The 22,097-nt window shown below is 36.0% G+C and overlaps 1 protein-coding gene across 14 annotated transcripts in view; it reads left to right on the top strand.

Annotated features, from left to right (window-relative positions):
* LOC143230519 (uncharacterized) overlaps positions 1-20,022 on the top strand; it is a 131,615-nt gene extending 111,593 nt beyond the window's left edge. For 4 of the 14 annotated variants that reach the window (XM_076464232.1, XM_076464236.1, XM_076464234.1 and 1 more), the window contains one exon: positions 18,099-20,022. In XM_076464232.1, coding sequence (XP_076320347.1) covers positions 18,151-19,413 — 1,263 coding nt within the window. In that variant the 5' untranslated portion in view covers positions 18,099-18,150 and the 3' untranslated portion in view covers positions 19,414-20,022. Of the gene's footprint in view, positions 1-7,956; positions 8,360-8,783; positions 10,646-17,398; positions 17,519-18,098 lie in introns of those variants that run through there. The other 10 variants (XM_076464230.1, XM_076464233.1, XM_076464231.1 and 7 more) reach the window with 10 other exon arrangements.
* Positions 20,023-22,097: the final 2,075 nt, after the last annotated feature.

Below are 22,097 nucleotides of genomic sequence, written 5' to 3'. Positions count from 1 at the left end.
ATAAAAAGAAAAATTAGTATGTTATATATAAAAATATATGATATTTGGAATACTATAGAAATATTTGTTTTTAAGCTGCATAATGAAAAACCTGTAGCGAGCTAATCGCAAAGACTGAACCCCGAATATTAGCGTTATAAGGCATCCAGTTTTTCTTTTACCTTCCCCACACATAATGGATATGAAGAAGACGAAATTGAAATTACTTTTAGAGCTTGCATTTCAGAAAAATAGTTTGGCCAAGTCTACTCACAATTTTCTTATATAACATATTTATATATATTATATCTATGTTTTGATTTTTATAATTTTAATTTTAACAATACAAACTTTGAGAGAAGACTTCATTCACTGAAGGAATAAAGAAAGAAGTCATGGAATATTGCATTATGCTTAGGCCAAAATGACAAAAAGCCTAAACGGACGTTTTCCGATTTACATAATTGGGTGTAAGAGTTATCGTTATAGTTTCTCCAACATTTTAGAAGAATGTTTGACCTGATTCCTTTTTCTTTGTTTGAAGTTAAGGACATTGCTACACGATTGGCTACCTGTGCTCTGCCTACCACGTTGTATCATAAATCTCCACACATACAGCTGCACGTGATTCCAACCGTTGGATAGATCTTAATACACACGCAGAAATGAAGTGAAAATTGAGTGAATAGAAAATTGTTTGGCATCTAAAGTCGTATCAGGAGCTATTAGAAATGAAATATTAAACTTTTGAGAATCAAAAGTAATTCTACGCCTCTAAAAATTTTCTGAGGGCGGCATCATAAAGCTTCCTCCTGTTCTGCTGCAAAGAATTAAAACTGCAACATTACAGAACATGTTATTAACGTTGCTATGTAGAGTAGGAGCTAGGAGAGTTTAAGAGGAAGAAGTAAATTACTTTATGTTTTATAATCTGTATCTTCTGTACGATTGTCCTGAGAGACTTATGTCCAATATTCGACGATTTAGGCCTAGTTATTGCTTTATGTAAAATTCCATGTGTAGCGCCCACACAATCTTAAACCCGCCACTGAGCTGAATAATATAATAATAAACGTTTTAAAATGTTTTTAAAATGCCTCGGAAGACGGGGACAATTTAAGATAATGATAGTGAGAGATAACAATTTGTTTTTAGTTAAGATTTTATTTATCGTTTTTATATTTTTCCTTCTGTCGTTTTGTTGAACTTTATTTTTATTTGCCTTAGAAGGTAGTTCATCTCCCTCCTAGTGAGTGTTTAATATATTAAACGGGTGATTTGTATATTAACCAACACTAACCTTCCCTGGCGGTGACATATAAATACTGCTTTCATGTTTGATTCTGTGTGAGTGTGTGTTTTATTATAGCAAAGCTATATAGGGCTATCTACTGAGTCTACCGAGGGGAAATGGTTCTGTGCGACAAATGTTAAGTATTAAATCGTGATATGTATATTACTCGTTTGGCCAGAAACTGACATCCTTAAAAACTGTTATTGTATGTGCTTACTGGATTCTTATTTGTGATTTAAGATATTCGTTGAGAAGTGTCTAATAGTTTGTTGTAAATAAATTTACGAATAATATTTTTCTTCTTCCGATTTTTTGTTTTCTTTCTAGATATAATATTATTATTATTTCTTGTGGGTTCGTATTCATAACGCTACTTTTTTTTGTTTGTTCACTTGCTTGAAATTAGTTTAGAAGTTGAGATATGTATTTAAAAGTCATAGCAAGGTATTCGATTTATTTGTTTTTAATATTTTATAAAACTTCTATTAAGTTTAGTAATTCTGAGTAAATTTTAAAGTTCAAAATATCTTGTGTTGCAAAATAACTAAGAAAATATTCCGTGTTCGTTCGTATCACTTGATCAGAGTACAGCTTTTGATTGAGTTTTCATGACCATCTGTAGTAGAATTTGAATTACAGAACTTTGGGAAGGGAATCATTCGAAAACAATCATCACCAACTCTTGGGCTGTTGTTTAAGAACAGTTTTAGACTTATCACATACATTATACGTTGGCTGTAAGGGTGTGAATATCCGACGCCGTGTTTTCACATGCCATGCCCAAACTTCGGTTTTTGGGCTAACAGTAGCTAAGATTCAAAGATATCAAACAGCTAAAATAGAGCTTAATGAAAAAGGACCAAAGATTAGAAAACAAAGTCTAAATGTTGAATATATCTAAAGCAAAGATAATAAGAAATAAATTTATAAGGCAAAAATAAAAGACTAGATTTTGTTCTTGTTTTCCATCAAAACGGCAGGAAAGAGTATGAGGAAGTTAAGATGTGTTATGATATTACTGTGAAATATTCAAACAAAATTACATTCTTATCTTTCCCTTTCAAAACATCCTTTCGCTAACTTGTAAGATAAACCTGAAGAACAAACGTTAATAAAAGAAACTAACTCTCAAATCTAATACTCTTGCAACTTAGAAAACAGATGGCGGACGATTAGTTACATGCATCTAAATGTTTTCATGGTCATAATATAGTGATATAAATCTTTCTTTTAATAAGAAGATCTGGTTATTAGTAAGCCGAAAACCCAATCTGAGTACAACAAAATGAGAATGCTTCTTCCTGGTGGTATAAATAAATATAAAATCAGATGTGACATTCTAGGTATTATTATATTAGTATCTAACCCTTTCTACGGAAAATTGAACAGCATTTGGTTGGGTTTCTTATCGTTTAGCTGTTTGTGTTTTGAAATTTGGCGATAAATTATATAATTTTTTTAGTTTCGCGCTAAACAACATGAAGGCTATCTGCACTAGTCGTTCTTAATCTAGTAGTGTAAGACTAGAAGGAAGGCAGCTAATCATGATCACCTACCGCCAACTCTTGTGCTATTTTTTTTTCCAGCGAATAGTGGAAATCACCGTCACATTATAACGCCCCACGGTTGAAGGGCAAGCATGTTTGGTGCAAGTAGAGCGCCTTTACCACCTAGCCATGCCGGGCCATGGTAAATTAGATACTGAAAACATAATTGTTTAAAATATGTTGAGCAGGTTGTGGCCCTTGGTTAACGTGCCAGACTGAGAATCCGTGATTTACATCTTATTACTGTCAAAACAGATCTCTACATTTCACCTTCATAGATACATCTTAAGAATAACAGTAAAATTCCACTATTCAATTAAAGAAGTGAAAGACATAGCATTGGGTACTGTTAACTAGTTGTCTTCCCTTTTGTCTATCACTGTAAAATTATGGATTATTGTGGATAACTGTCCGATACCTTTGTTTTAAACTCGATGATAAAAACAAACTGTAAATGATGCTTACATTTTTCGACATACTCAAAGCTTAATGTTGAATGTATTTTCTGAAATGAGATTAAACAAATTATTCTTGTTAAAAAAGAAATTTTGTAGGTTTGAAGTTAAGTTTAAATTACACAATGGGGTATCTGTTCTCTGCCCACCACGGATATCGAAACTCATTTTTTAGTATTGTAAGTCTGCAGACATGCTGCTGTGCCACTGTGGGCGAGTAGGTGAAATACAACAAAGAATAGGATAAGGTTATAATACCTAATAACAATATATTCATACACCACTACTCTCTCTATCCTCACCTCTTAGGAGATGTTAGCAGATTTGGATTAACTGCATGATCGAAAATGATATGTATTTTGTGTAATTTATATAGTTCATGCTAATTTCTCATACTGTTTTAGCACACTACTTCCTTACTGTGCTTCATGAAGATTGGCATACACCAACTGAAATAACAAGCATATCGTATATTGCAAAACATTGAAAAGTCGTGTTAACTTAAGCCCAAACAAGATTAATGGTTCACTCAAAACATTTATACCAAGAAATGTCTGCCAACGTTTACCAAAAAACTTAACATGAATGCTTGTAATGCAAGGATAGCAAAATCTTTCAGTTTGTTGGTTTTCAGAATTTCCAACCATTGTCAATGGTCAAATTAGTTGTTAACTTACTTGAAATTTTATTTCAGTTCTCCTAGCTACGTATGCACTTATTAGCTTTTGCATGATCTGCTTTGCAAAAACCTGTACTACAGAGGTATGGTTACATTATACTAAAACAAATCTGTGACTTCACCACATCATTACAGTCAATGTCATAGCGTCAAGGTATACCATATTCGATGAGCGTACACCTTTAAAATAGCTCTTCCGCAAATTTCCATTGCAAAAGGCCCTGTATAAGGCTGTTCTGTCCAGAATATATCATTGCTCTGTGCATTCTTTTAATAAACCAGTTAGTATACAAGAACTATGATTTCTAGTGACAATTTCAAAAGTCTGGTTACACAGAAATCTATTGGTGTTGGTTGCATCTGGCGACTTGATCACTGTTACACATACGTCACTGTTTCATTTAAATTTAATATGAGAATTATGATTTAGATACTCATAAAGCACGAGTGTTAAATTTAGTATTTTTAGAAGCAATACTTTATCGCAGGTTTGCTTATATGACTGTTCAGTTGGTGTGAATTGAGGTCTCGATAATCGAAACTTCTCTACTTTATCATTGCTTTAAGTGAGTATTGTTACGTCAAAGCCTCCTGCAGTTTGTAGAAACTCCTATTCTTCAGTCTGGAAACATACATAAATAGGCAATCAAGCAAGGAAGAAAATAAGAAAGTTAGTGATAATAAAAGTGAAAAAAGCGAAGTTAGACTGTATGGTTAAGAGTTTAGCCATAAAGAGCATGTAATGGTGATTTCTAAGGTGAAAGCACCACAGCTAGTATTGTAATAGCAAAAATATAGAAGAACATTTTGATTTGTCAAAGGGTGTTGTGAAGTAATTGAAACCGCCAGAGTGAACTTGGACAAAAAGGAAATAATTATTTAATAATCTGGATACAAATGTGATAATCAATAGTGTAACGAATTTTTGTACAAATGTTTAACTTGTTTTGAATATACTATTTTAAAAGAAGTAAATAGTATTGTCCATTTATTAGTAAAATTTATCACCAACAAGTCACAGGCACCTACTGTAAAACGTCCAGCCCTATAAAACCCGACAACCAGTATGTCTTAATGCTATATAATATTGATACCAAATTAATTTTTCAAATGTTTGAGGAGTGCAATGATGGAATGGGTGTATTGTGAGAATACTTCTTAATTATATAATGTTGCTTGTAACATTTGAATAGCTTCGTGTATTCTGACCCCTTAAAATGCCCACTTTACCTATTACAGCTAGAATATGACTGGATGATCTTACTGCTCCAAGATCATTCATATTTCTTTGCTATTAAATATAAGGTTTGTTTGTTTGAATTGAAGCAGAAAATTACACAATGGGCTATCTGTGCTTTGCACACCACGGATATCGAAACCCGGTCTCTAGCGTTATAAGTCCACAGACATACTGCTGTGCTACTTGGGGGCTAAATATGAGGAATCTTTCGTCTTGTAAATTCATGATCTTAACACATCTTTATAATCCAAATGTATGGTTATTTTGAATTACAAAGAGTTGTTACATATCCTATCCAAAAGCGATAATTTTTGGTGACATCATACTAACTATGCGATACCAAACAACGTCCAAATGTAGTTCTGATACATTCTATTCCGTTGTTTCTTTATATCAACTGTGATTCTCATGTGAATTGCTAATATGCATATTCAAAATTGTATACAACCTAGACTGAAGAAGCTATTATTGCACAACATCTTGTTACCAAGTGATGATCAATAGTTTGGAAAGTAAGGGTTGCATTATCCTTTCAATGGTCAATTTTCAAGCCAAACTATTCTTCTAACTGTAAAATATACAAGCGGCTATCACTTGCTGTATTGCAAATACATCCTATGAAAAAGATAGGCTAAAAAGTCAGCAAAAACTTTCTTTTAATTATTTATTTTTCAGTCAACTGACTGTCCTAACTGCTGGTCTAACAGTTAAGTCTAGTTGTTATGATTAGAAAATCTCAGCCAATCATAAAAGAAGGCTGTTTGCTTTTCCAATCTCCACTGACGTAACCTTGTCTCAGTCTGACTCCTAGAGAACAACTAACAGTATCTTTCTCCTCATCGAGTTAACACCATGTTATTATCCACCTCTGCCTCCTGAAGTAACTACGTTTCAAGAGGTTCATCAGTGATGTAGAGTTTTAGCTTACTGATGTTGACATATGTATGTGCGCCATGGTTCACTGTTGCTCATGAATACACATATCATAACCACATCTAGCTTCTTGGTTTTAATTTTCATTCGATTATTTTTAACATACCATCTTTTTGTAACACTCTTTCTTTATCCGTTTACTACCACGTTCTTTTTAGAACTGACCAGCCCTCACTGACAGAAGATCTGTGCGGCAAGGATTGGCTTCATTAGCCACCTTCGGACTCACGTATGAACTAGGAGAACCATCATCCTCGATCTCGAGGGATCGTCACGACAACAACCATGTTCTTTAGTTATGGTAGAATGCATCCATCTCACATATTGCTGTGAAAATTATTGTACTTTTACACTGAATTAAAAGTAATAAATCAGATCAACTATAATCTATATTTTATCCAAACAACAGATTTGGAGAACCAGAATCATGTCTTTATGGTATGCAGTGTGTGCTCACCCGCATCAATTATTCATTGTTAATGTGCTTATCAAAAATATGCTTGACAGTCTGTTCCAACATTTTCAGCCAAATCATCAGATGGGTTATAATATTGTGAAGCACTTCTTTCAACCACATCCAACATTCAACATAATCCTGTAAATATCTGGTTATTGGATTAGTTTATTTATCAATTTACATTTTTTTCAGGTGTACCAATGCATGAAATTCATTGTTGAGCGAACAAATCTACAAATGACTTGCTAATTTGTCAGCTGATGGATAAGCTTTAGTTTATTTAGTGAAGTAATTAATAATAATAACCACATAGTAATTACCTCTTTTAGTTTTAGACAGGGAATATTTAGGGTAACTTTCTTCAAAAGAAAATCTCCAACGTCTCTTGTGAAGATTTTATTGATTCAAACAGTTTTTCCTCTTGGCAGTAAATAATATACAATGTACAAATGTTGTGATACAAATGTGATCAGAAAATCTGCTTTTGCACATTAAAAGTAGTGCAAATACTCCCTGCACTTGTAACTGACTGTACAAAGGCTAGATTCTTTTCAACCAACCACCACAATGTTAAGCGTAAGCCAACTGTTGCACTTGCCCAAGTTAGTAGCTACATCCTTCTCAAGATCTGTCAATAGGGTCTGCAACCGCCATTGCTTGTTAGTGATTTTCCTGCATCTGTTGCAGTACTAATTTGAATGGTATTTGTATCCTTTGGTCTTTTTTAGCAACAGAATATGAGCATTTAAAAATCAGAAACCAGATAATGTGGAGTTAAAACAGGGACTATTTTATTCATATACTGCCTGTATTGGTGACACAGTCATGGCAAGTATACAAGGGACGCCCTATTGTCTTGTGGAAAACCATGGTAGCTGCAGGATTTGCTGAATAGAAGCTAGAGGAGCTGGAAGTCATGATTTTTAAAAGCCTTGGTGGCCGTCATGGATCCTGAAGGCTGTTTCATAGCTGATCCTACTGTTGCTGATTTTTTCTCCTTCTGCAATACATTGTTAAACACAATCACTGTTTACACAAAAACTGCCTCGGTGAGAGATAAACAATAAACAAAAAAGCCATGTGTTATCGTTCTAGAAACTTTATGGAATTATGATATAACGTTTTCTTAAAATATAAAAAAAACAAGTAAAATTCATCTATTTCTATTGAGTTCTTTTCATATAAAATCGTACTTCGCTATAAATAGATATTTCGCATTTTAGCTGCTTTATCAATGATAAACCTTTATTTATATCTAAATGTTTACACAGGAATGAAAAAAGGGGATTTTTGACCTCTATTTAAACGAATGTTTATATCATAAAATATAAAATTAAAAGACAGTGTTTAAAAATCCAGGCTGCGTTACTTTTATATTACCTTAGAAGATTTACTGAAAGGCTGCCTTAAGGAGTTGTGTGTTTCTTTGTTTTTTTTACCTATGATAGCACCATAATTACCGCGTATATACAGTTGAATAGATTTTAGTGTTTGTGCAACATTTATATAGTTTCGGAGACTCGTTTCGTGGTAGTATGGTGGTGAAAAGGGGCGACATATTGTTAGACATAAAGGTGCAAGATACTAATAAGTAGTAGATTACTTATCATTTATTTATGACTATAACTTACCCGTACATGTAGCCCGTTATGTTAGTTATTAACGCTAATAGAACCACGTTATAGAAAGCATTGTTTCATTAACTTGGTGTTCTGAATTCAGGCTCTTACTGTATTAATTTATTATTCCCTAGTTGAAATGTGCTTCACCCTAAGGTAATGAATGTATCATTTATATATTTATAAAAGTGTTTTCCATTTGAATTTTCACCTCAAGTTTTGCAGTAAAAGTTGTCTTATACTATTAATGGCAACTCATTCCATAAGCTATTCTCGATGTTACGGTTAGAAAAATAGAATTGTTGTTACTGGATCCTAGTTTGTATTTTCCAGATCTGAAGTTTCTTTTTTTCATCCTGGTATCATAAGAATACAACACACATATCAGAGGCCTTTGTGGTATCACTTTTATGGATAAACTTATAAACTTCAACAATAATCTGTTTGTTTGTTGTTTTTTTTGTTTTTCTCAAGAGAAAAATAAGCTCTTAACTAATCCCTCCAAGATAACCCCTCCATTTTGAGTCACCTTACTAGCATTTTTATTACCCTTTTCTAACAAATCTGCATCCTCTTTCAGATGAAAACAAAACTCAACACAACATTCCAACTGGCTTTTATGTTAGTTCTTCAACTGTTACAGCACGATCTTCATCAAGTACAGCCAGCAGCAAATCATCCTTAAACTCAACAGGATGACCTGAACGTAGCACATCACTTTAGCTGTAGTCATTTGATCTGAACTTCAGAAACCACTTCGACATTTTCTTTCATTGAGAGACTCTGCATCATAAGCACCTTGAATGTTTCGTGTAGTTTCTGCTGTAATATTGCCTTTTCTAAACTGATAAAGCACTATATGTCTAATTTGCACCTCAGACACATCCATCTTCATAAAGGTTTATTTGGTTAATGATCTGAAAGAGTGGAGTTGGGCTAATTTCTTTTATTTGTCTGAACATTTATATATATATATACACATCCTACTAAGTATTTTAGTCATTAAAGCCTTCTACAAAGACAGAAATGATGATGCATTTTCTGTACTAAATTTTAAGACATTATGCATAGGAATATCTGATATATAACATAGATGTCTGACCCAAATTATTTCAAACCAATTACATTACTGTGCACTTAATGAAAGTAAGGGTAATTTGCCAAGTATTTGTTGAGCTTTTAGTAATTGATTCAACCCATTCTATAATATCTCAACATCCTCAATACAGCTAGAAATATCCAAGTGTTTGATGTCATTGGCTAACATTACTAATTCACTATCATTATTATTAATGTTGATAAGAAAAAAACAATGATAATATAGGTCCATTCTTATTGGATTTTATCACAACCTTTTGCTGTCTTTCATTCAGTTGGTCTAAAATTATCTAATTAGCTAACGATGCATGTGACACATTATTAAAAATTTCTGAAAATTTAAGTACGTCAAGGGTACACTTGTTTCATTGTTCTAATGACAACTAACATTGTAGGGGGATAAAAAAAGTTAGTAAGGTAGTAAGGCAAACTTTCCCTTTGGAGAATACCATATTGACTTTCTTCTATATTATATTTCAGTAAATGTTTTTCCAAAACTTCTTTTACCAAACTCTAGAATGTTTTCTTATTGCAATAGTAACAATAAATGGTTTATAATTTCCAGCATAAAACTATTATTACCTTCTTTAAAAATAGAAGTAACTCCAAGAGTCTCAAATCCTCAAACATTTGCCCACTATATACTGACTTATGAAAGATGAAGAATTGCTTATATGATCTTTATTGGATTTTGAAGCCTAGAGAAAAAATTGTGGTTTTAAAATCCTCTTTAATCCATGTCGTAGAAAAGTGCAAACTCTGCCAATCTGCCATTATCCTAATTTTAAATAAGCCAATAATATAACATTGCATATGTGCAATTCCAAATTTATTAATACTAATGTTGTAATTTCCTTCCAAGTCAAAAGTCTTTTAATGCTAATCTGTGGCCCTCAATTAACATTTTAAAAAAAGAATTATGGAACATATATTACTGGTAGTGTGAAATGGATGGAAAAAAAAAATTGACATTTAGTTCAGTTTTGGAAGCTTTAATTGATTGGATTTGATGAAAAGGAAGAGCAAACTTTGATGGATAAAATGCCCTGTTCTTATTTTTCTCTTGTATAAATTTCTAAGACTGCAGTTCACCATAATTTGAAATGCAACTTTCAGTTTTTTTGTTGTTGTTTTTTTATGGTGGAAATAGTGCAGAATAGGTATGAATAGTGGCATATTGTTTAAAAGAACAAAAACACTTATTTGGTAGAATGTAGAAGAGTTGGGATAATTTGATTCTAAGGTTTTGTAAGCTACATGTGGAAAAGCATTTTGATTTCTGTATCATAAAAGGTATTACAACTTACAAGAACTTTGGAAGATGGTTCAGCTTATGGCTAATAGGTATAATTTTCCACTACAGTAAGACTGATAATGAATTTAATCGCATCCCTATTTGTTGGTTTATTTTGTTTTAAAAAAATCTTCAATCCCACTAGTTGACCAGATCTGATGCCTTTTTTTGATCCTTGTTCACTATTAAGTCTAATTATCAACTGAGTTTTTGATTACCAAAAAGACAACTTGTATATTCTTGCCAATTTTCTGATTTTGTGTGATGAAAAAGGGAAAATGTGAAATGTGCAAATTACTGTTTGCTTTACCCACTTTTTATTATTTTAGAACAGTTCTGGATATTTGTAATTTATCAGAAACATTACACATATTCTTTGTACTGTAATGCTTTGATAAATACAGAATGCCACATGTTACAGATCAGTTAACTTTTCTGAAAATCTAGAGACTAAAAATATTGAGTTAATCGTAACTTAAGATACTTTTTTCAAGCCATGCCATTTATGGATTTTTTTGTTTTTCAACATTGATATCATGATTATTTGGTTACTGTTTTCCATTGTTATATTTATCAATAAGTATGGGCTTGGGTTAATGTTTAAACAGTTCATACTTTAAGAATTAAAATATTGTAGTATATTAATGTTATTTTATATAGCATTTTCAAAACTTCAAGTCTTCCAGCAGTAGAAAACCAAGATTCAAACTAGAGCCATTGATGAATACACCGATGTAGTTAATAGTTTTAGTGTAGTCCTTTTTTTTTTCGTTTTTAAATGAGTAGCATAATATTAGGTCTTGTATTTGAAATTACAATCCAAACTGAAAAATATGGAAACATTACATTCATAAAAAAATTTTAATTAATGATTGGGCCCCTCGGTGTGGATTCCTGTACGTGGTGAGGGGACCTCCCAGGAAAGGTTCTGTTCTATCTGGTTACCTTCTCTGGGATCTAAACATCCACCCACGTGTTTGCCGTGCGTGGCGACCCGTGAAGGGGAGGAGAGGACCCTGGTGGTTGAGGGGTCCAACCCTAACACACCACTTTGGCCTGAATTCCTGTAGACGGCGGCCTTTGGGTGGCCCCTTGGGTCAATCGGCTGGTCCACTTGGGCTAGAGTCAACCAAGTACCAGTGTTGGAAGTTCTCAATGGGTGTTGTGGACATAGTGCTCACAAAACCCTGGCGTTCCTGCATTGTCCTTGCGTGACTTTGTAGTGCGTCCCCTTATAGGGCTCCATGGTGGGTGGGGTCAGTGAGTACCGAAATTTTTTCTTTTCCTATGGATCCTCTAAAAATTTGAATAAAATTGTAAAAAAACAGTCAATGGGTAGCGACCACGTCTTGAATACTCAGAACAGCAATCTTCAACATCAGTAACACACGTACCTCATTTTCTTATATTACATTCTCTTTGGAAAACCTTTAGGGCAAATGTCCCCTTTTTTTATTCAAAAGGGACTAGAGGGACTTGCTGGCTCTCCAAAATCAGTAAAGAAACTTCGATCTGGTGACATATTGGTTGAAACATCCACATCCCAACACAGTGAACTCCTCTTGAATTCAAAGGCAATTGGGGATATACCTATTGAGGTTACACCCCATGCTACCTTGAATTCTTCACAGGAGTTATTGTTGAAAGGGATTTGAAGAAAGTTCCCGAGTCAGAGATTCTCACTGGTCTCTCCACTCAAGGAGTTTCTGCAGTGAGGCACATCTCCATTCGCAAAGATGGAGTTACACTGCCAACAAATACCCTCGTTTTAACATTTACCTCACCACGTGCACCTGCCACCATCAAGGCAGGTTATCTCATTTGCAAGGTTCGGCCATACATACCAAACCCTCTTTGGTGTTTCCAATGTCAGAGATTCGGCCACTCAAAGACATCCTGTCGTGGTTCCCTGACATGTGCTCGTTGTGGAGGCAAGGACCACGATGCCTATGACTGTGACATGAACCCACATTGCATAAACTGCAATGGTTCTCACCCCTCTTACTTTCATTCTTGCCCAAAATGGTTGGAGGAAAAAGAGGTGCAGCGTTTGAAAACGACACATAACATTAGTTATCCTGAGGCTCGGAAATTGCTATCCACAACTCCATCTCGGACATATGCTGCTGCACTTCATTCCACAACTACAGTGGGAGTGCAGACAGATCTCTCTGTGCCTCCAAGAGAATCGTTTTCAAAACAAATGAAAAGCCTTTTGACCTCAGTGGTTAAAAAGGTTGATGAATCGACTTCCACACCTATCTCTGTTCCTCCCATACCTTCCAACAAACCTCAAGATCCACGTTCTTCAGTTTCAAATACAGGCATTTCTTCTGATACATCTTTTTCTCCCACCACAAGAGACAAAACAATTATTCGTTTTGCGTCATCAGTCACTGGATTCCCCTTCCAATAACAAAAACCTGCCCACCCGACACAGAGAAGGATCCATGGAGGTTGATAAACCTCCTCCGACTAAAGACAGTAAAGAAAAAAGACGTGGTCGTAGACCGAAGGGTTCTCCAGCCACTTCACCTACCCATTTTTAAAAATGGCCACCTTGATACAATGGAACTGTCGAGGTTTACGTTCTAATCTGGATGATATCAAAACGCTGATTGCTTCCTACCATCCTGTTTGTCTTTCTTTACAAGAAACATTTCTCAAAACTGCTGATACTGTCTCCATTCGGCAGTTTTCTCTGTACAGAAATGACAGGTTGTGTGATGGTCGAGTACATGGAGGGGTGGCACTGTTGGTTGATCAACACGTGCCCACCCTGTCTTTGTCACTCAACACACCCTTGGAGGCTGTAGCCATCCGTGTTTCCTTGGGTCATACCATCACTGTTTGTTCTCTGTACCTGTCCCCTGGAGAGACATATGATCAATCAGATCTTGATGCTCTTGTTGAACAGTTGCCATCTCAATTTCTAATCCTAGGGGATTTTAATGGACATCATCCCCTCTGGGGAAGTGCTATTATTGATGGGAGTGGCCGATCTATAGAGCGGATGCTCTCTGATCACAATCTCTTTTCAATACTGGTTCTTCCACTTACTTTCATGCACCTAGTCAGTCCTTTACCGCTATTGATCTCTCAGTTTGCTCCCCTTCATTATTCTCCCATTTTTCATGGAGGGTTGACAGTAATCCACTAGGCAGTGATCATTTTCCGATCCTTTTGAGAGAGACTGGCGTGGTCGATGCTACCCTACCAGCGTGCCCGGTGGAAGCTGGATCAGGCAGACTGGTCCACTTTCACTGCTCTCGCAGAACTTGATCCTGCCATCGTAAATCAGCCATCAATAGACGACTGTGTAGCAGCGGTAACTGACTGTATTACACATGCAGCTGCTCAGTGTATTCCTAAAACCTCGACACGTTTTCCACGATATCCTCGTCCGTGGTGGAATCCTGCTTTCCACTTAGCACGGAAGGCTCAAAAGCGGGCCTGGGATACTTTTCGTAGATATCCCACACTTTCAAACCGGGTTGCTTTCCAACGGGCCGTGCACATGCTAGGTGGGTAAGGCGTCAAAGCCAGAAGGAATCTTGGATCAAGTTCACAACCAGCATATCTTCTACCACCAGTTCCAAGATCATATGGGACAGGATTCGAAAGGTTAATGGGCACTACAATTCTGTCCCCTCTCGATCTTACTCTCTGATGGTCAGGAAGTGACTGATGTTCGAACATCGCTAACACTCTAGGTGAAAGCTTTTGCGGGTATCTAGCACTTCTGCTTGTTCCTCCACCTTCCTGGCCATCAAGATTCGGGCAGAGCGATCACCTCTTTCCTTCGAACTGACTGTTTCTTTGACTATAATTGTCCCTTTACCCTGGTGGAACTAAAAATGGCCCTTCATCGGTCTGCCAGTACGTCTGTTGGACCTGATGATATTCATTATGACATGCTGCACCATCTATCTCCTGCTTCTCTTGATGTCCTTCTGATTGTTTTCAACCGGATCTGGCAGGAGAATGTTTTTCCTGATGCCTGGCGCCAGGCTATTATTTTACCTTTCTCTAAGCCAGGGAAAGATCCCAAGATTCCTTCAAACTACTGTCCAATTGCTTTGACGAGCTGTCTCTGTAAGACATTAGAAAGGATGGTTAATGCTCGTCTTGTTTGGTTCCTTGAATCAAACAACCTCCTCTCGCCCACCCAGTGTGGGTTCCGTCGACAGCACTTCACCACAGACCACATAATTCATCTTGAAACATCTATCAGAGAAGCCTTTCTTGTATCAATATTCTTTGACAAAGAGAAGGCTTACGACACAACATGGAGGTATGGCGTTTTGCGAGACCTCCATACATATGGGTTACGTGGCCATCTACCCATGTTTATTAAAAAATTTTTAATGGACAGGAGATTCCAAGTTCGTGTGGGTTTGACACTTTCCCGTTCTTTTGTGCAGGAACTTGGAGTCCCTCAAGGCTGTGTATTGAGTGTTAACTATTCAGTATAAAGATAAATGCCATCACTGAACAACTCCCTCTCACTGTTGCGAATGGGCTATATGTCGACGACTTTCATATCTCATGTCAGTCGTCAAACATGAGATATATTGAGCGGTAACTACAAACCTCCCTCAATTGTGTACGGAAGTGGACTCTGGCGAACGGCTTTAATTTCTCTCTCTCCAAAACTGTATGCCTGCACTTTTGCCGTCAACGGGGTATTCACCCTGATCCTGAACTTCATATCGGTGAAGTTTTGCTGCCAGTGGTCCCGGAGACCAAGTTCTTGGGGCTTATCTTTGATCGTAAACTGACCTTTATACCACACTTAAAGCAGCTTCGGGTCAAATGCACAAGAGCACTGAACATCCTCCGTGTTCTCTCTTCTACCAGTTGGGGGGCAGATCGCTGTTTAATGTTAAAGGTATATCGTGCTCTTATTAGATCGAAACTCGATTATGGATTAATGGTCTATGGCTCTGCCAGACCCTCGGCCTTAAACCCAATTCATCCAATTGCTCCCGGATGGGAAGGCCAAATGGAGCAATGACAGGTCGTCTGTTCTGAAAAAGTACTGCCCACCGAGGAAGGAAAACACATTTCCAGGTGGGATGATTTGTAAGGAATGAAGTTTGCAAGTATATTGTAAAGATAGTTGCTTCATTCGGCGAAGGTGTAGAGAAGGTTCATGAGATTCAATGTATATACTTTGAACTGGAGAGGTACGGAAAGCCCCAGTGCAGAGTCGAAGTCCTTGGTGATGAACGGGGTCTGTCCTTGGATAACATTGCAGATTCCACAGGTCGGCCCATCCCACCATGGCTTATTACAGCCCCCAAATGTGACCTTTCTTTCAGTCACCTAAAAAAGGCAGATACTCCAGATTGGAAGTACCATCTTTTATTCAATGAATATCTTTCAAACAATCATTCAGTTCCCATTTCTACAGATGGTTCCAAATCAGGTATTTCAGTGGGCTCTGCTATGGTTTGCTATGGGTCAGTAGTTGCGTGCAGAATCCCTTCTACAGCTTCTGTGTTCACTGCTGAACTGTATGCCATATCTCTTGCCCTGGATCATATTGCAGCTGAGCAGTACTCCAACTGCACTATTTATACTGATTAGTTCTATACATCGCTACATTAGCTCACATCCTATTCTCGCTGATATTCAAACCGACTGGCCCATTTCTCATTAGCAGCTACTTCAATCCAGTTTTCTGGATACCAGGCCATGTTGGTATTTGCGGAACGAGCTTGCAGACATGGCAGCTAAATATGTCTGCTTCAGCACCATCACTCCTATGCCTATTCCGTACATGGACTATGGTGTTGTCTTCAAGGCTCGGCTCCATGCCAGCTGGCAGTCCACTTGGAATGAGCAACGTGACAACAAACTTTTTCAAATCAAACCCAAAATTGAACTTTGGCCATCTAGCTTCCGTAAAGTTTGGAAGGAGGAAGTTGTTCTCACTAGGCTACGCATTGGTCACAGTTTTTTAACTCATCATTTTCTTTTATCTGGAACTGATGCACCAATGTGTAGTTTGTGTAACACTCAAATCACTATCAGCCACATTTTACTTTCTTGCCATCGTTACGATTCTCAGTGACGGAACTATTTTAAACATGTTTTTTCCCAGGGTTTATCTGTAACATTGGACAGAGTTATTGGTGATGGTGACTCTATCCACCTTGATAATGTTTTTAATTTTTAATGGCCATTAACTTTTTAATCTCATTTAAGTGTTGCATATTTATCCATTACACCTTTTTAATTGTGGTTCCTTTTTTACAGTTTTAATCTCTCTCCTTCAATTTGACATTGGACAATGGCCAGAACATTAAATAACTCGACACCAGGACTGGAAAGGCCAACTTCAGGTGACTAACGCTACTGTTTGAACTATCCGTTTGAACTACTTGTTAGTCGTCCTGGCGAGTTGTTATTATACTTTTGCTGCATATCATTTCACACTTTTACTACTTAACTTTTTAGTACTGGCCATATTGACTCATAACCCGGAACCAGGACTGGAAAGACCAACTTCAGGTGACTGACGGTAGTTTTTATACTTACCTGTTAGTCTTCCTGGCAGGTTACGATCATTACCATTCTGCTACAGGTAGTTCTTTACAACTTTGTTGACTGGATGTCACCATTGGTTTTTACACCATTTTCTGTTTTAATTGCTGTTTTGTTTTTACCTTCATTTACTTTTACAAATTTTACTCCATTTACTTGACTTTATCTTTTTACTAGACATTTGGCTACTCATTATTATGATTTTGCAGAGTGTCTTTTAAAACTTTTATTCTTTTACATTTTGATAATAGCTGCTATGACACATAACCCGGAACCAGGACTGGAAAGGCCAACTTCAGGTGATTGACGGTGGTTCTTGAACTTACCTGTTAGTCTTCCTGGCAGGTTATGATTATTACCTTTTTGCTAAAGTAAATACCTTACAACTTCTTATACTCTGCCTTCTGTCTTAACATTGTAGACTAGGTGTCAACATTGGTTTTATACTTTTTTGTTTTACCTTCATTTCCATTTATGTCTATTACTACAATTATTTATTTTTTTTACATTTTTACTGAATGTCTGGCGCAGATATTCATAAATAAATACTTTATTTATGCTTTGTGCCATAAAACACTAAATCAATCAATCAATCAATGATTGGGTTCTTTGGCTTCTGTTATGACATTTGATAAAACATTGTTTCATTAACTTGTTTTTGATTCAGGATCGTACTATATTGACTTGTTACTTTCTTGTTGAAATGTGCCTCATCTTGAAATAATGAATATTTTTAACGTTATATTTATCAAAAGTGTTTTCCATTTCAATTTTTATTTCATTGCTTATGTCATGCATACCTATTATTTTTATTTTAAATGCTTAGTAGAAGTCTACATTACATGGGAATATGTTTTCAAAAAGTAATTGATAACCTTAGATTTAACATCTGAAGAAAAGTGAGTATTGTTTTCTGCTATTTTAATACAATTTCATGTTCTTGTTTTTTAGGATGTATAAACCTGATTATGTTAGTTTCTGGTGACTCGTTTCCACTGTCAGAATGCAGCAGTCCTCCTATCTGGTCAATCTCCCAGAACCTGTCTTGTACCGTATTTGCTGTTTCCTCATTTCACCCTTTGATCTTTTAAATTTTGGATCTACGTGTAAGCGACTACGTGAAGTCTCATCACCTCCAAGCCTGTGGCTGAAAATTATCTTTTCCTGGTGTAAAGGTGTCTGGCAGTGGATAGATATACCACAAACCACTGTTCCACGAGACTGGCTTATTGAACTTTTTTGTATCTGTTGCTCAACATCCCCTAAAACCCTTCATAATTGTGATATGGGTTTGGGAGAAGAATGGGTTCGCACAGAGTCTAAGCAGTTCCGCTGTATGTTAGGAATGCTTCGCTATAGCTATGTTGATAGAGATGAGCGGCACAACCCTACAGTGTTGTACCGCAGGTGGCTTTTTGATATTGGTTTGTATCGTCGCATAAATCCTACCATAAACTTTGCCAAGGAAGATCTAGTTCTAGAAAATAGTACAATAAAAGAGATGGTTGCTCTTGGACAGGCTAAAGAACGAGATTTAAGGTCTAGAAAAAGAAGATTTTCTAACTTAAGTCTGAAATATTATATCAAGCGAATAGAATCAGCTAAAGATGGTTGGTATGAAGATTTATTTCCATCTGGACCTCGTGGTAGTCTTTGTCCTTTACTCTTATGCCCATCAGAGGTTGGGTACACATCTGAAATGTCTGGAACATCTGGAGTAGCAACCTTGGTGTCTATTGTTCTGGCAGATTACCTTTCCCCTCTTTGTCTCAGTGGTGAAATTACTTTACCCCAGATGGCACACACAATTCAGAAGGCATGTTACAGCCTCCGAGTCAATCTAGAAGTCCTTCTGCCTCTTCAGCGACAGCAGTGGAACTCTCAGCCTTTTAGACATGCTGTGATAAGCATGGCTGAAGAAGGTTGGCCTTCTCTAGACACTTGGCAATTGGACTTGGATCAACTTCGAATTAAGTTACATTGGAGAGAGATCATGCAGCAATGTTCCCAGTATTTAGAAGAACACCACTGGCTTGATACCGTCATTGATAATGTCAGAGGTAGGTGGAGAAATTCTCTCTTGGGAGAAATTAGAAGTGTACTCCAAGGAGATGAAAAAACACCATGTACCGTGACTCGTTTCAACCTGACAGACTGTGACTTGATCGGAGGAGATAATCGCAGGCAAGAAATGGCAGCAGCTGCTTTTATATCTGACACTGGAGTGATGGTAACTTGGCAGCTGGTAGGAAAAAATGACTTTTGAGTGGCATTTTCTATTCAGGTAGACTGTAATGGTTTTCATGTGTGTACTAAATTCACTGACATTTTGTTATATCTCTCGAAGCTAGCCTGATATTTAAATATTTTTTTCTGTGTTACCTCTCAAATAAGAAGTAAAATTAATGCAAATTAGTTAGATTTTTCTTAAAAATTATAGTCACGGATGGAGGAAACTACTGGTAAAAGAAAAGTGTAATATTAACATTATAGTTTCTGTTAAACAAAGTTGTGGATTACAACCAGAACATATGACATAACAATGAACAAAATGAATTTGTAAAGCTGTTATAATATTTGTTACTTTATATCTATACATGTTAGCAAGAAGCTTTATGAAGCACTAGGATATATAACACTATAATCTCTTCCTGTCCTAAATGTATGGGATGTGAGACGTAATGTCTCACCTTTGTGTAATTTTATGTGGGATTGTTAAACTAGTTACCTCATGTTGTTTACCCAACAATTATTTGTAAAACTACAGGATTTTCCTTTTTTAAATGTAGTATTAAACTCAAAATTATTATTGTTTTCATTTTAGACTTACACCTTAACAGAAAGCTAAGATTAAATTTTGTTTTTATTTGTGCAACTAAATGTGTGTGTTTTTATTTGTAACTTAAGACTTTTATAATACAGTGTTTGGTGTATTTATTTTTGAGAACAAACTATAAACAAACTTAATTGTTCGTGCTCTGTTCCCTTAATCTGTTTGTTTCTAATGTTGGTGGTGGTTCCTAACATCCTTTTAGTTGAACAAAATAGCACTTAAAAACTGAATATTCTATAATGTTGTCTGTAAATGGCATCAGTATAAGGTTGGCATGAACCTAACTTCATGTGTGCCATTTTTCCACTGAAACGCGAATTTCCGCGGTTTTCAAATGGCCAACGATCACCCACGAGATTCGTGTAAATTCGAGGAGAAAATATGAGCGATTTGGGGGCCGGGTAGGTGGTTTTTGAGGAGAAATTGTATTTTTTCAATGTTTATTGCAGAAAAAAAAATCTGACTGCCATCTTGGAGGCAGTCTCGTTGCAGGTCTCGTGGTCTGGTATCGTGTGCATACCAGACGATAAAATATTCTCTATGCTCCAAAGAAACAACAGCGATTGAAATGTTTAAAAGGAAAGATGTTCATTTTGATCCTGTAGACAAGATAATGTGTAAGGACATTAGATCAGCAGCTTCAAAGTATACCTCAAAGCTGAGGGAGAATCAGAAGAAAAGGGCAGAAAGGCTTGAGGCCTATGGTTCTGTGAAATCTGGCCCAGCCACCTTGGCTAAAGAAAAAGTCCAGAAAGCTGCAGAGGCACAGAAAGCTGCCCATTCAGAGAAGGAGAGAAAAAAAGCTCGGAAGAGAGCACTGGAAACCCTTGTCTCGAAAAAGAGGAAAGTAGCCAAGATTGATTAAAGGAAATTAAGTGATTTGAAATTTGACTGTAATTTATGCAGCAGAGCAGTAGTTGATATCAGTGACTGAAAAACATCTTATTATTATCTGCAGCATACAGTGCCAGTGGTTTATTTTAAAGCATATCATTAATTTTATTTTGAAGCAATGTCAAAGCTTTCCTTGATTTGCTGTTTCAGTTTGTATTGTGAAAGAATGAAAAATATACTGATATTGAGGTACCAGTAATTTACTGACAAGATTGTATAGGTGAACAAGTTTTACTGTAGGTAGTCATGTAGAGTAATTTTAAGTAATTTGAAATTTTAATGGAATACATGTAGCAGAGCAGTAGTTGTCGATGTCAGTGACTGTACAAAATTTAATTTCTGAGGCATATCACTGATATCAGTAGTTTAATATTGAACCATATCAGTAGTTGAATTTTTAAGCAATGTCATAGCTTTCCTTCATATGCTGTTTTAGTTTGTATTGTCAATTTGTGAAAGAATGGAAAATTCACTGACATTAAGGTACCAGTAGTATAATGACAAGATTGCATAGATGAACAATTTGAACTGTAGGTAGTCATGATTAGTCAAAAGAGTAATTTTATGTGATTTGAAAATTGTTTGGAATATATGCAGCAGAGAAGTAGTTATTGGCAATGACTGTAAAACATTTAATTGGCAGCATACCAGTAGTTGATGATGATGATGTTATTGATGACAAAAAGGATAATAACGAAATGATTTGTATTTGAAATATTTACTGAGTTATTTTGTCTTTATTAACTCATATTACTAATATATTTTGATTTAGAAAAAAATTAAACTGAATAAATAGCAAATAATCTTAAATTTCATTTATTTACTTTTTATTTTATTTGTTAATTTTAGATATTTTGATATATCTTCTAAAAAATGAATGCAAATTAAAAGAATAAATCAATCTGCTAAAAACTGTAAATGAAAGTTAGTTTTTATTAGTTTGATTTAGTCTTTTAATTTCCTTTTGTTATTTTATATGATATATATTGTGTACTTTTCCAACATTGCAGTGTCAAAAAACATAAAGAAATTATGTCCCAGATTGCACCAAATCACAACAAATAACATCCATTTTATTAAAATTTCCCGGGGGGCATGCCCCCGGACCATCCTAGTCAGGCGCGGCTGCTCCACGCTGTGGCGCCAGGCTATATACCTTTTCCTCTTTTTTTCATAAATGTCATTGGCATGCCTGTAACTTCAGCTTTGCAGATAAAATGATG

Source organism: Tachypleus tridentatus, chromosome 10, assembly GCF_004210375.1.
Source record: "Tachypleus tridentatus isolate NWPU-2018 chromosome 10, ASM421037v1, whole genome shotgun sequence".
Lineage (NCBI taxonomy): Eukaryota > Metazoa > Arthropoda > Merostomata > Xiphosura > Limulidae > Tachypleus > Tachypleus tridentatus.
This window is presented reverse-complemented; position numbering and strand designations above follow the sequence as displayed.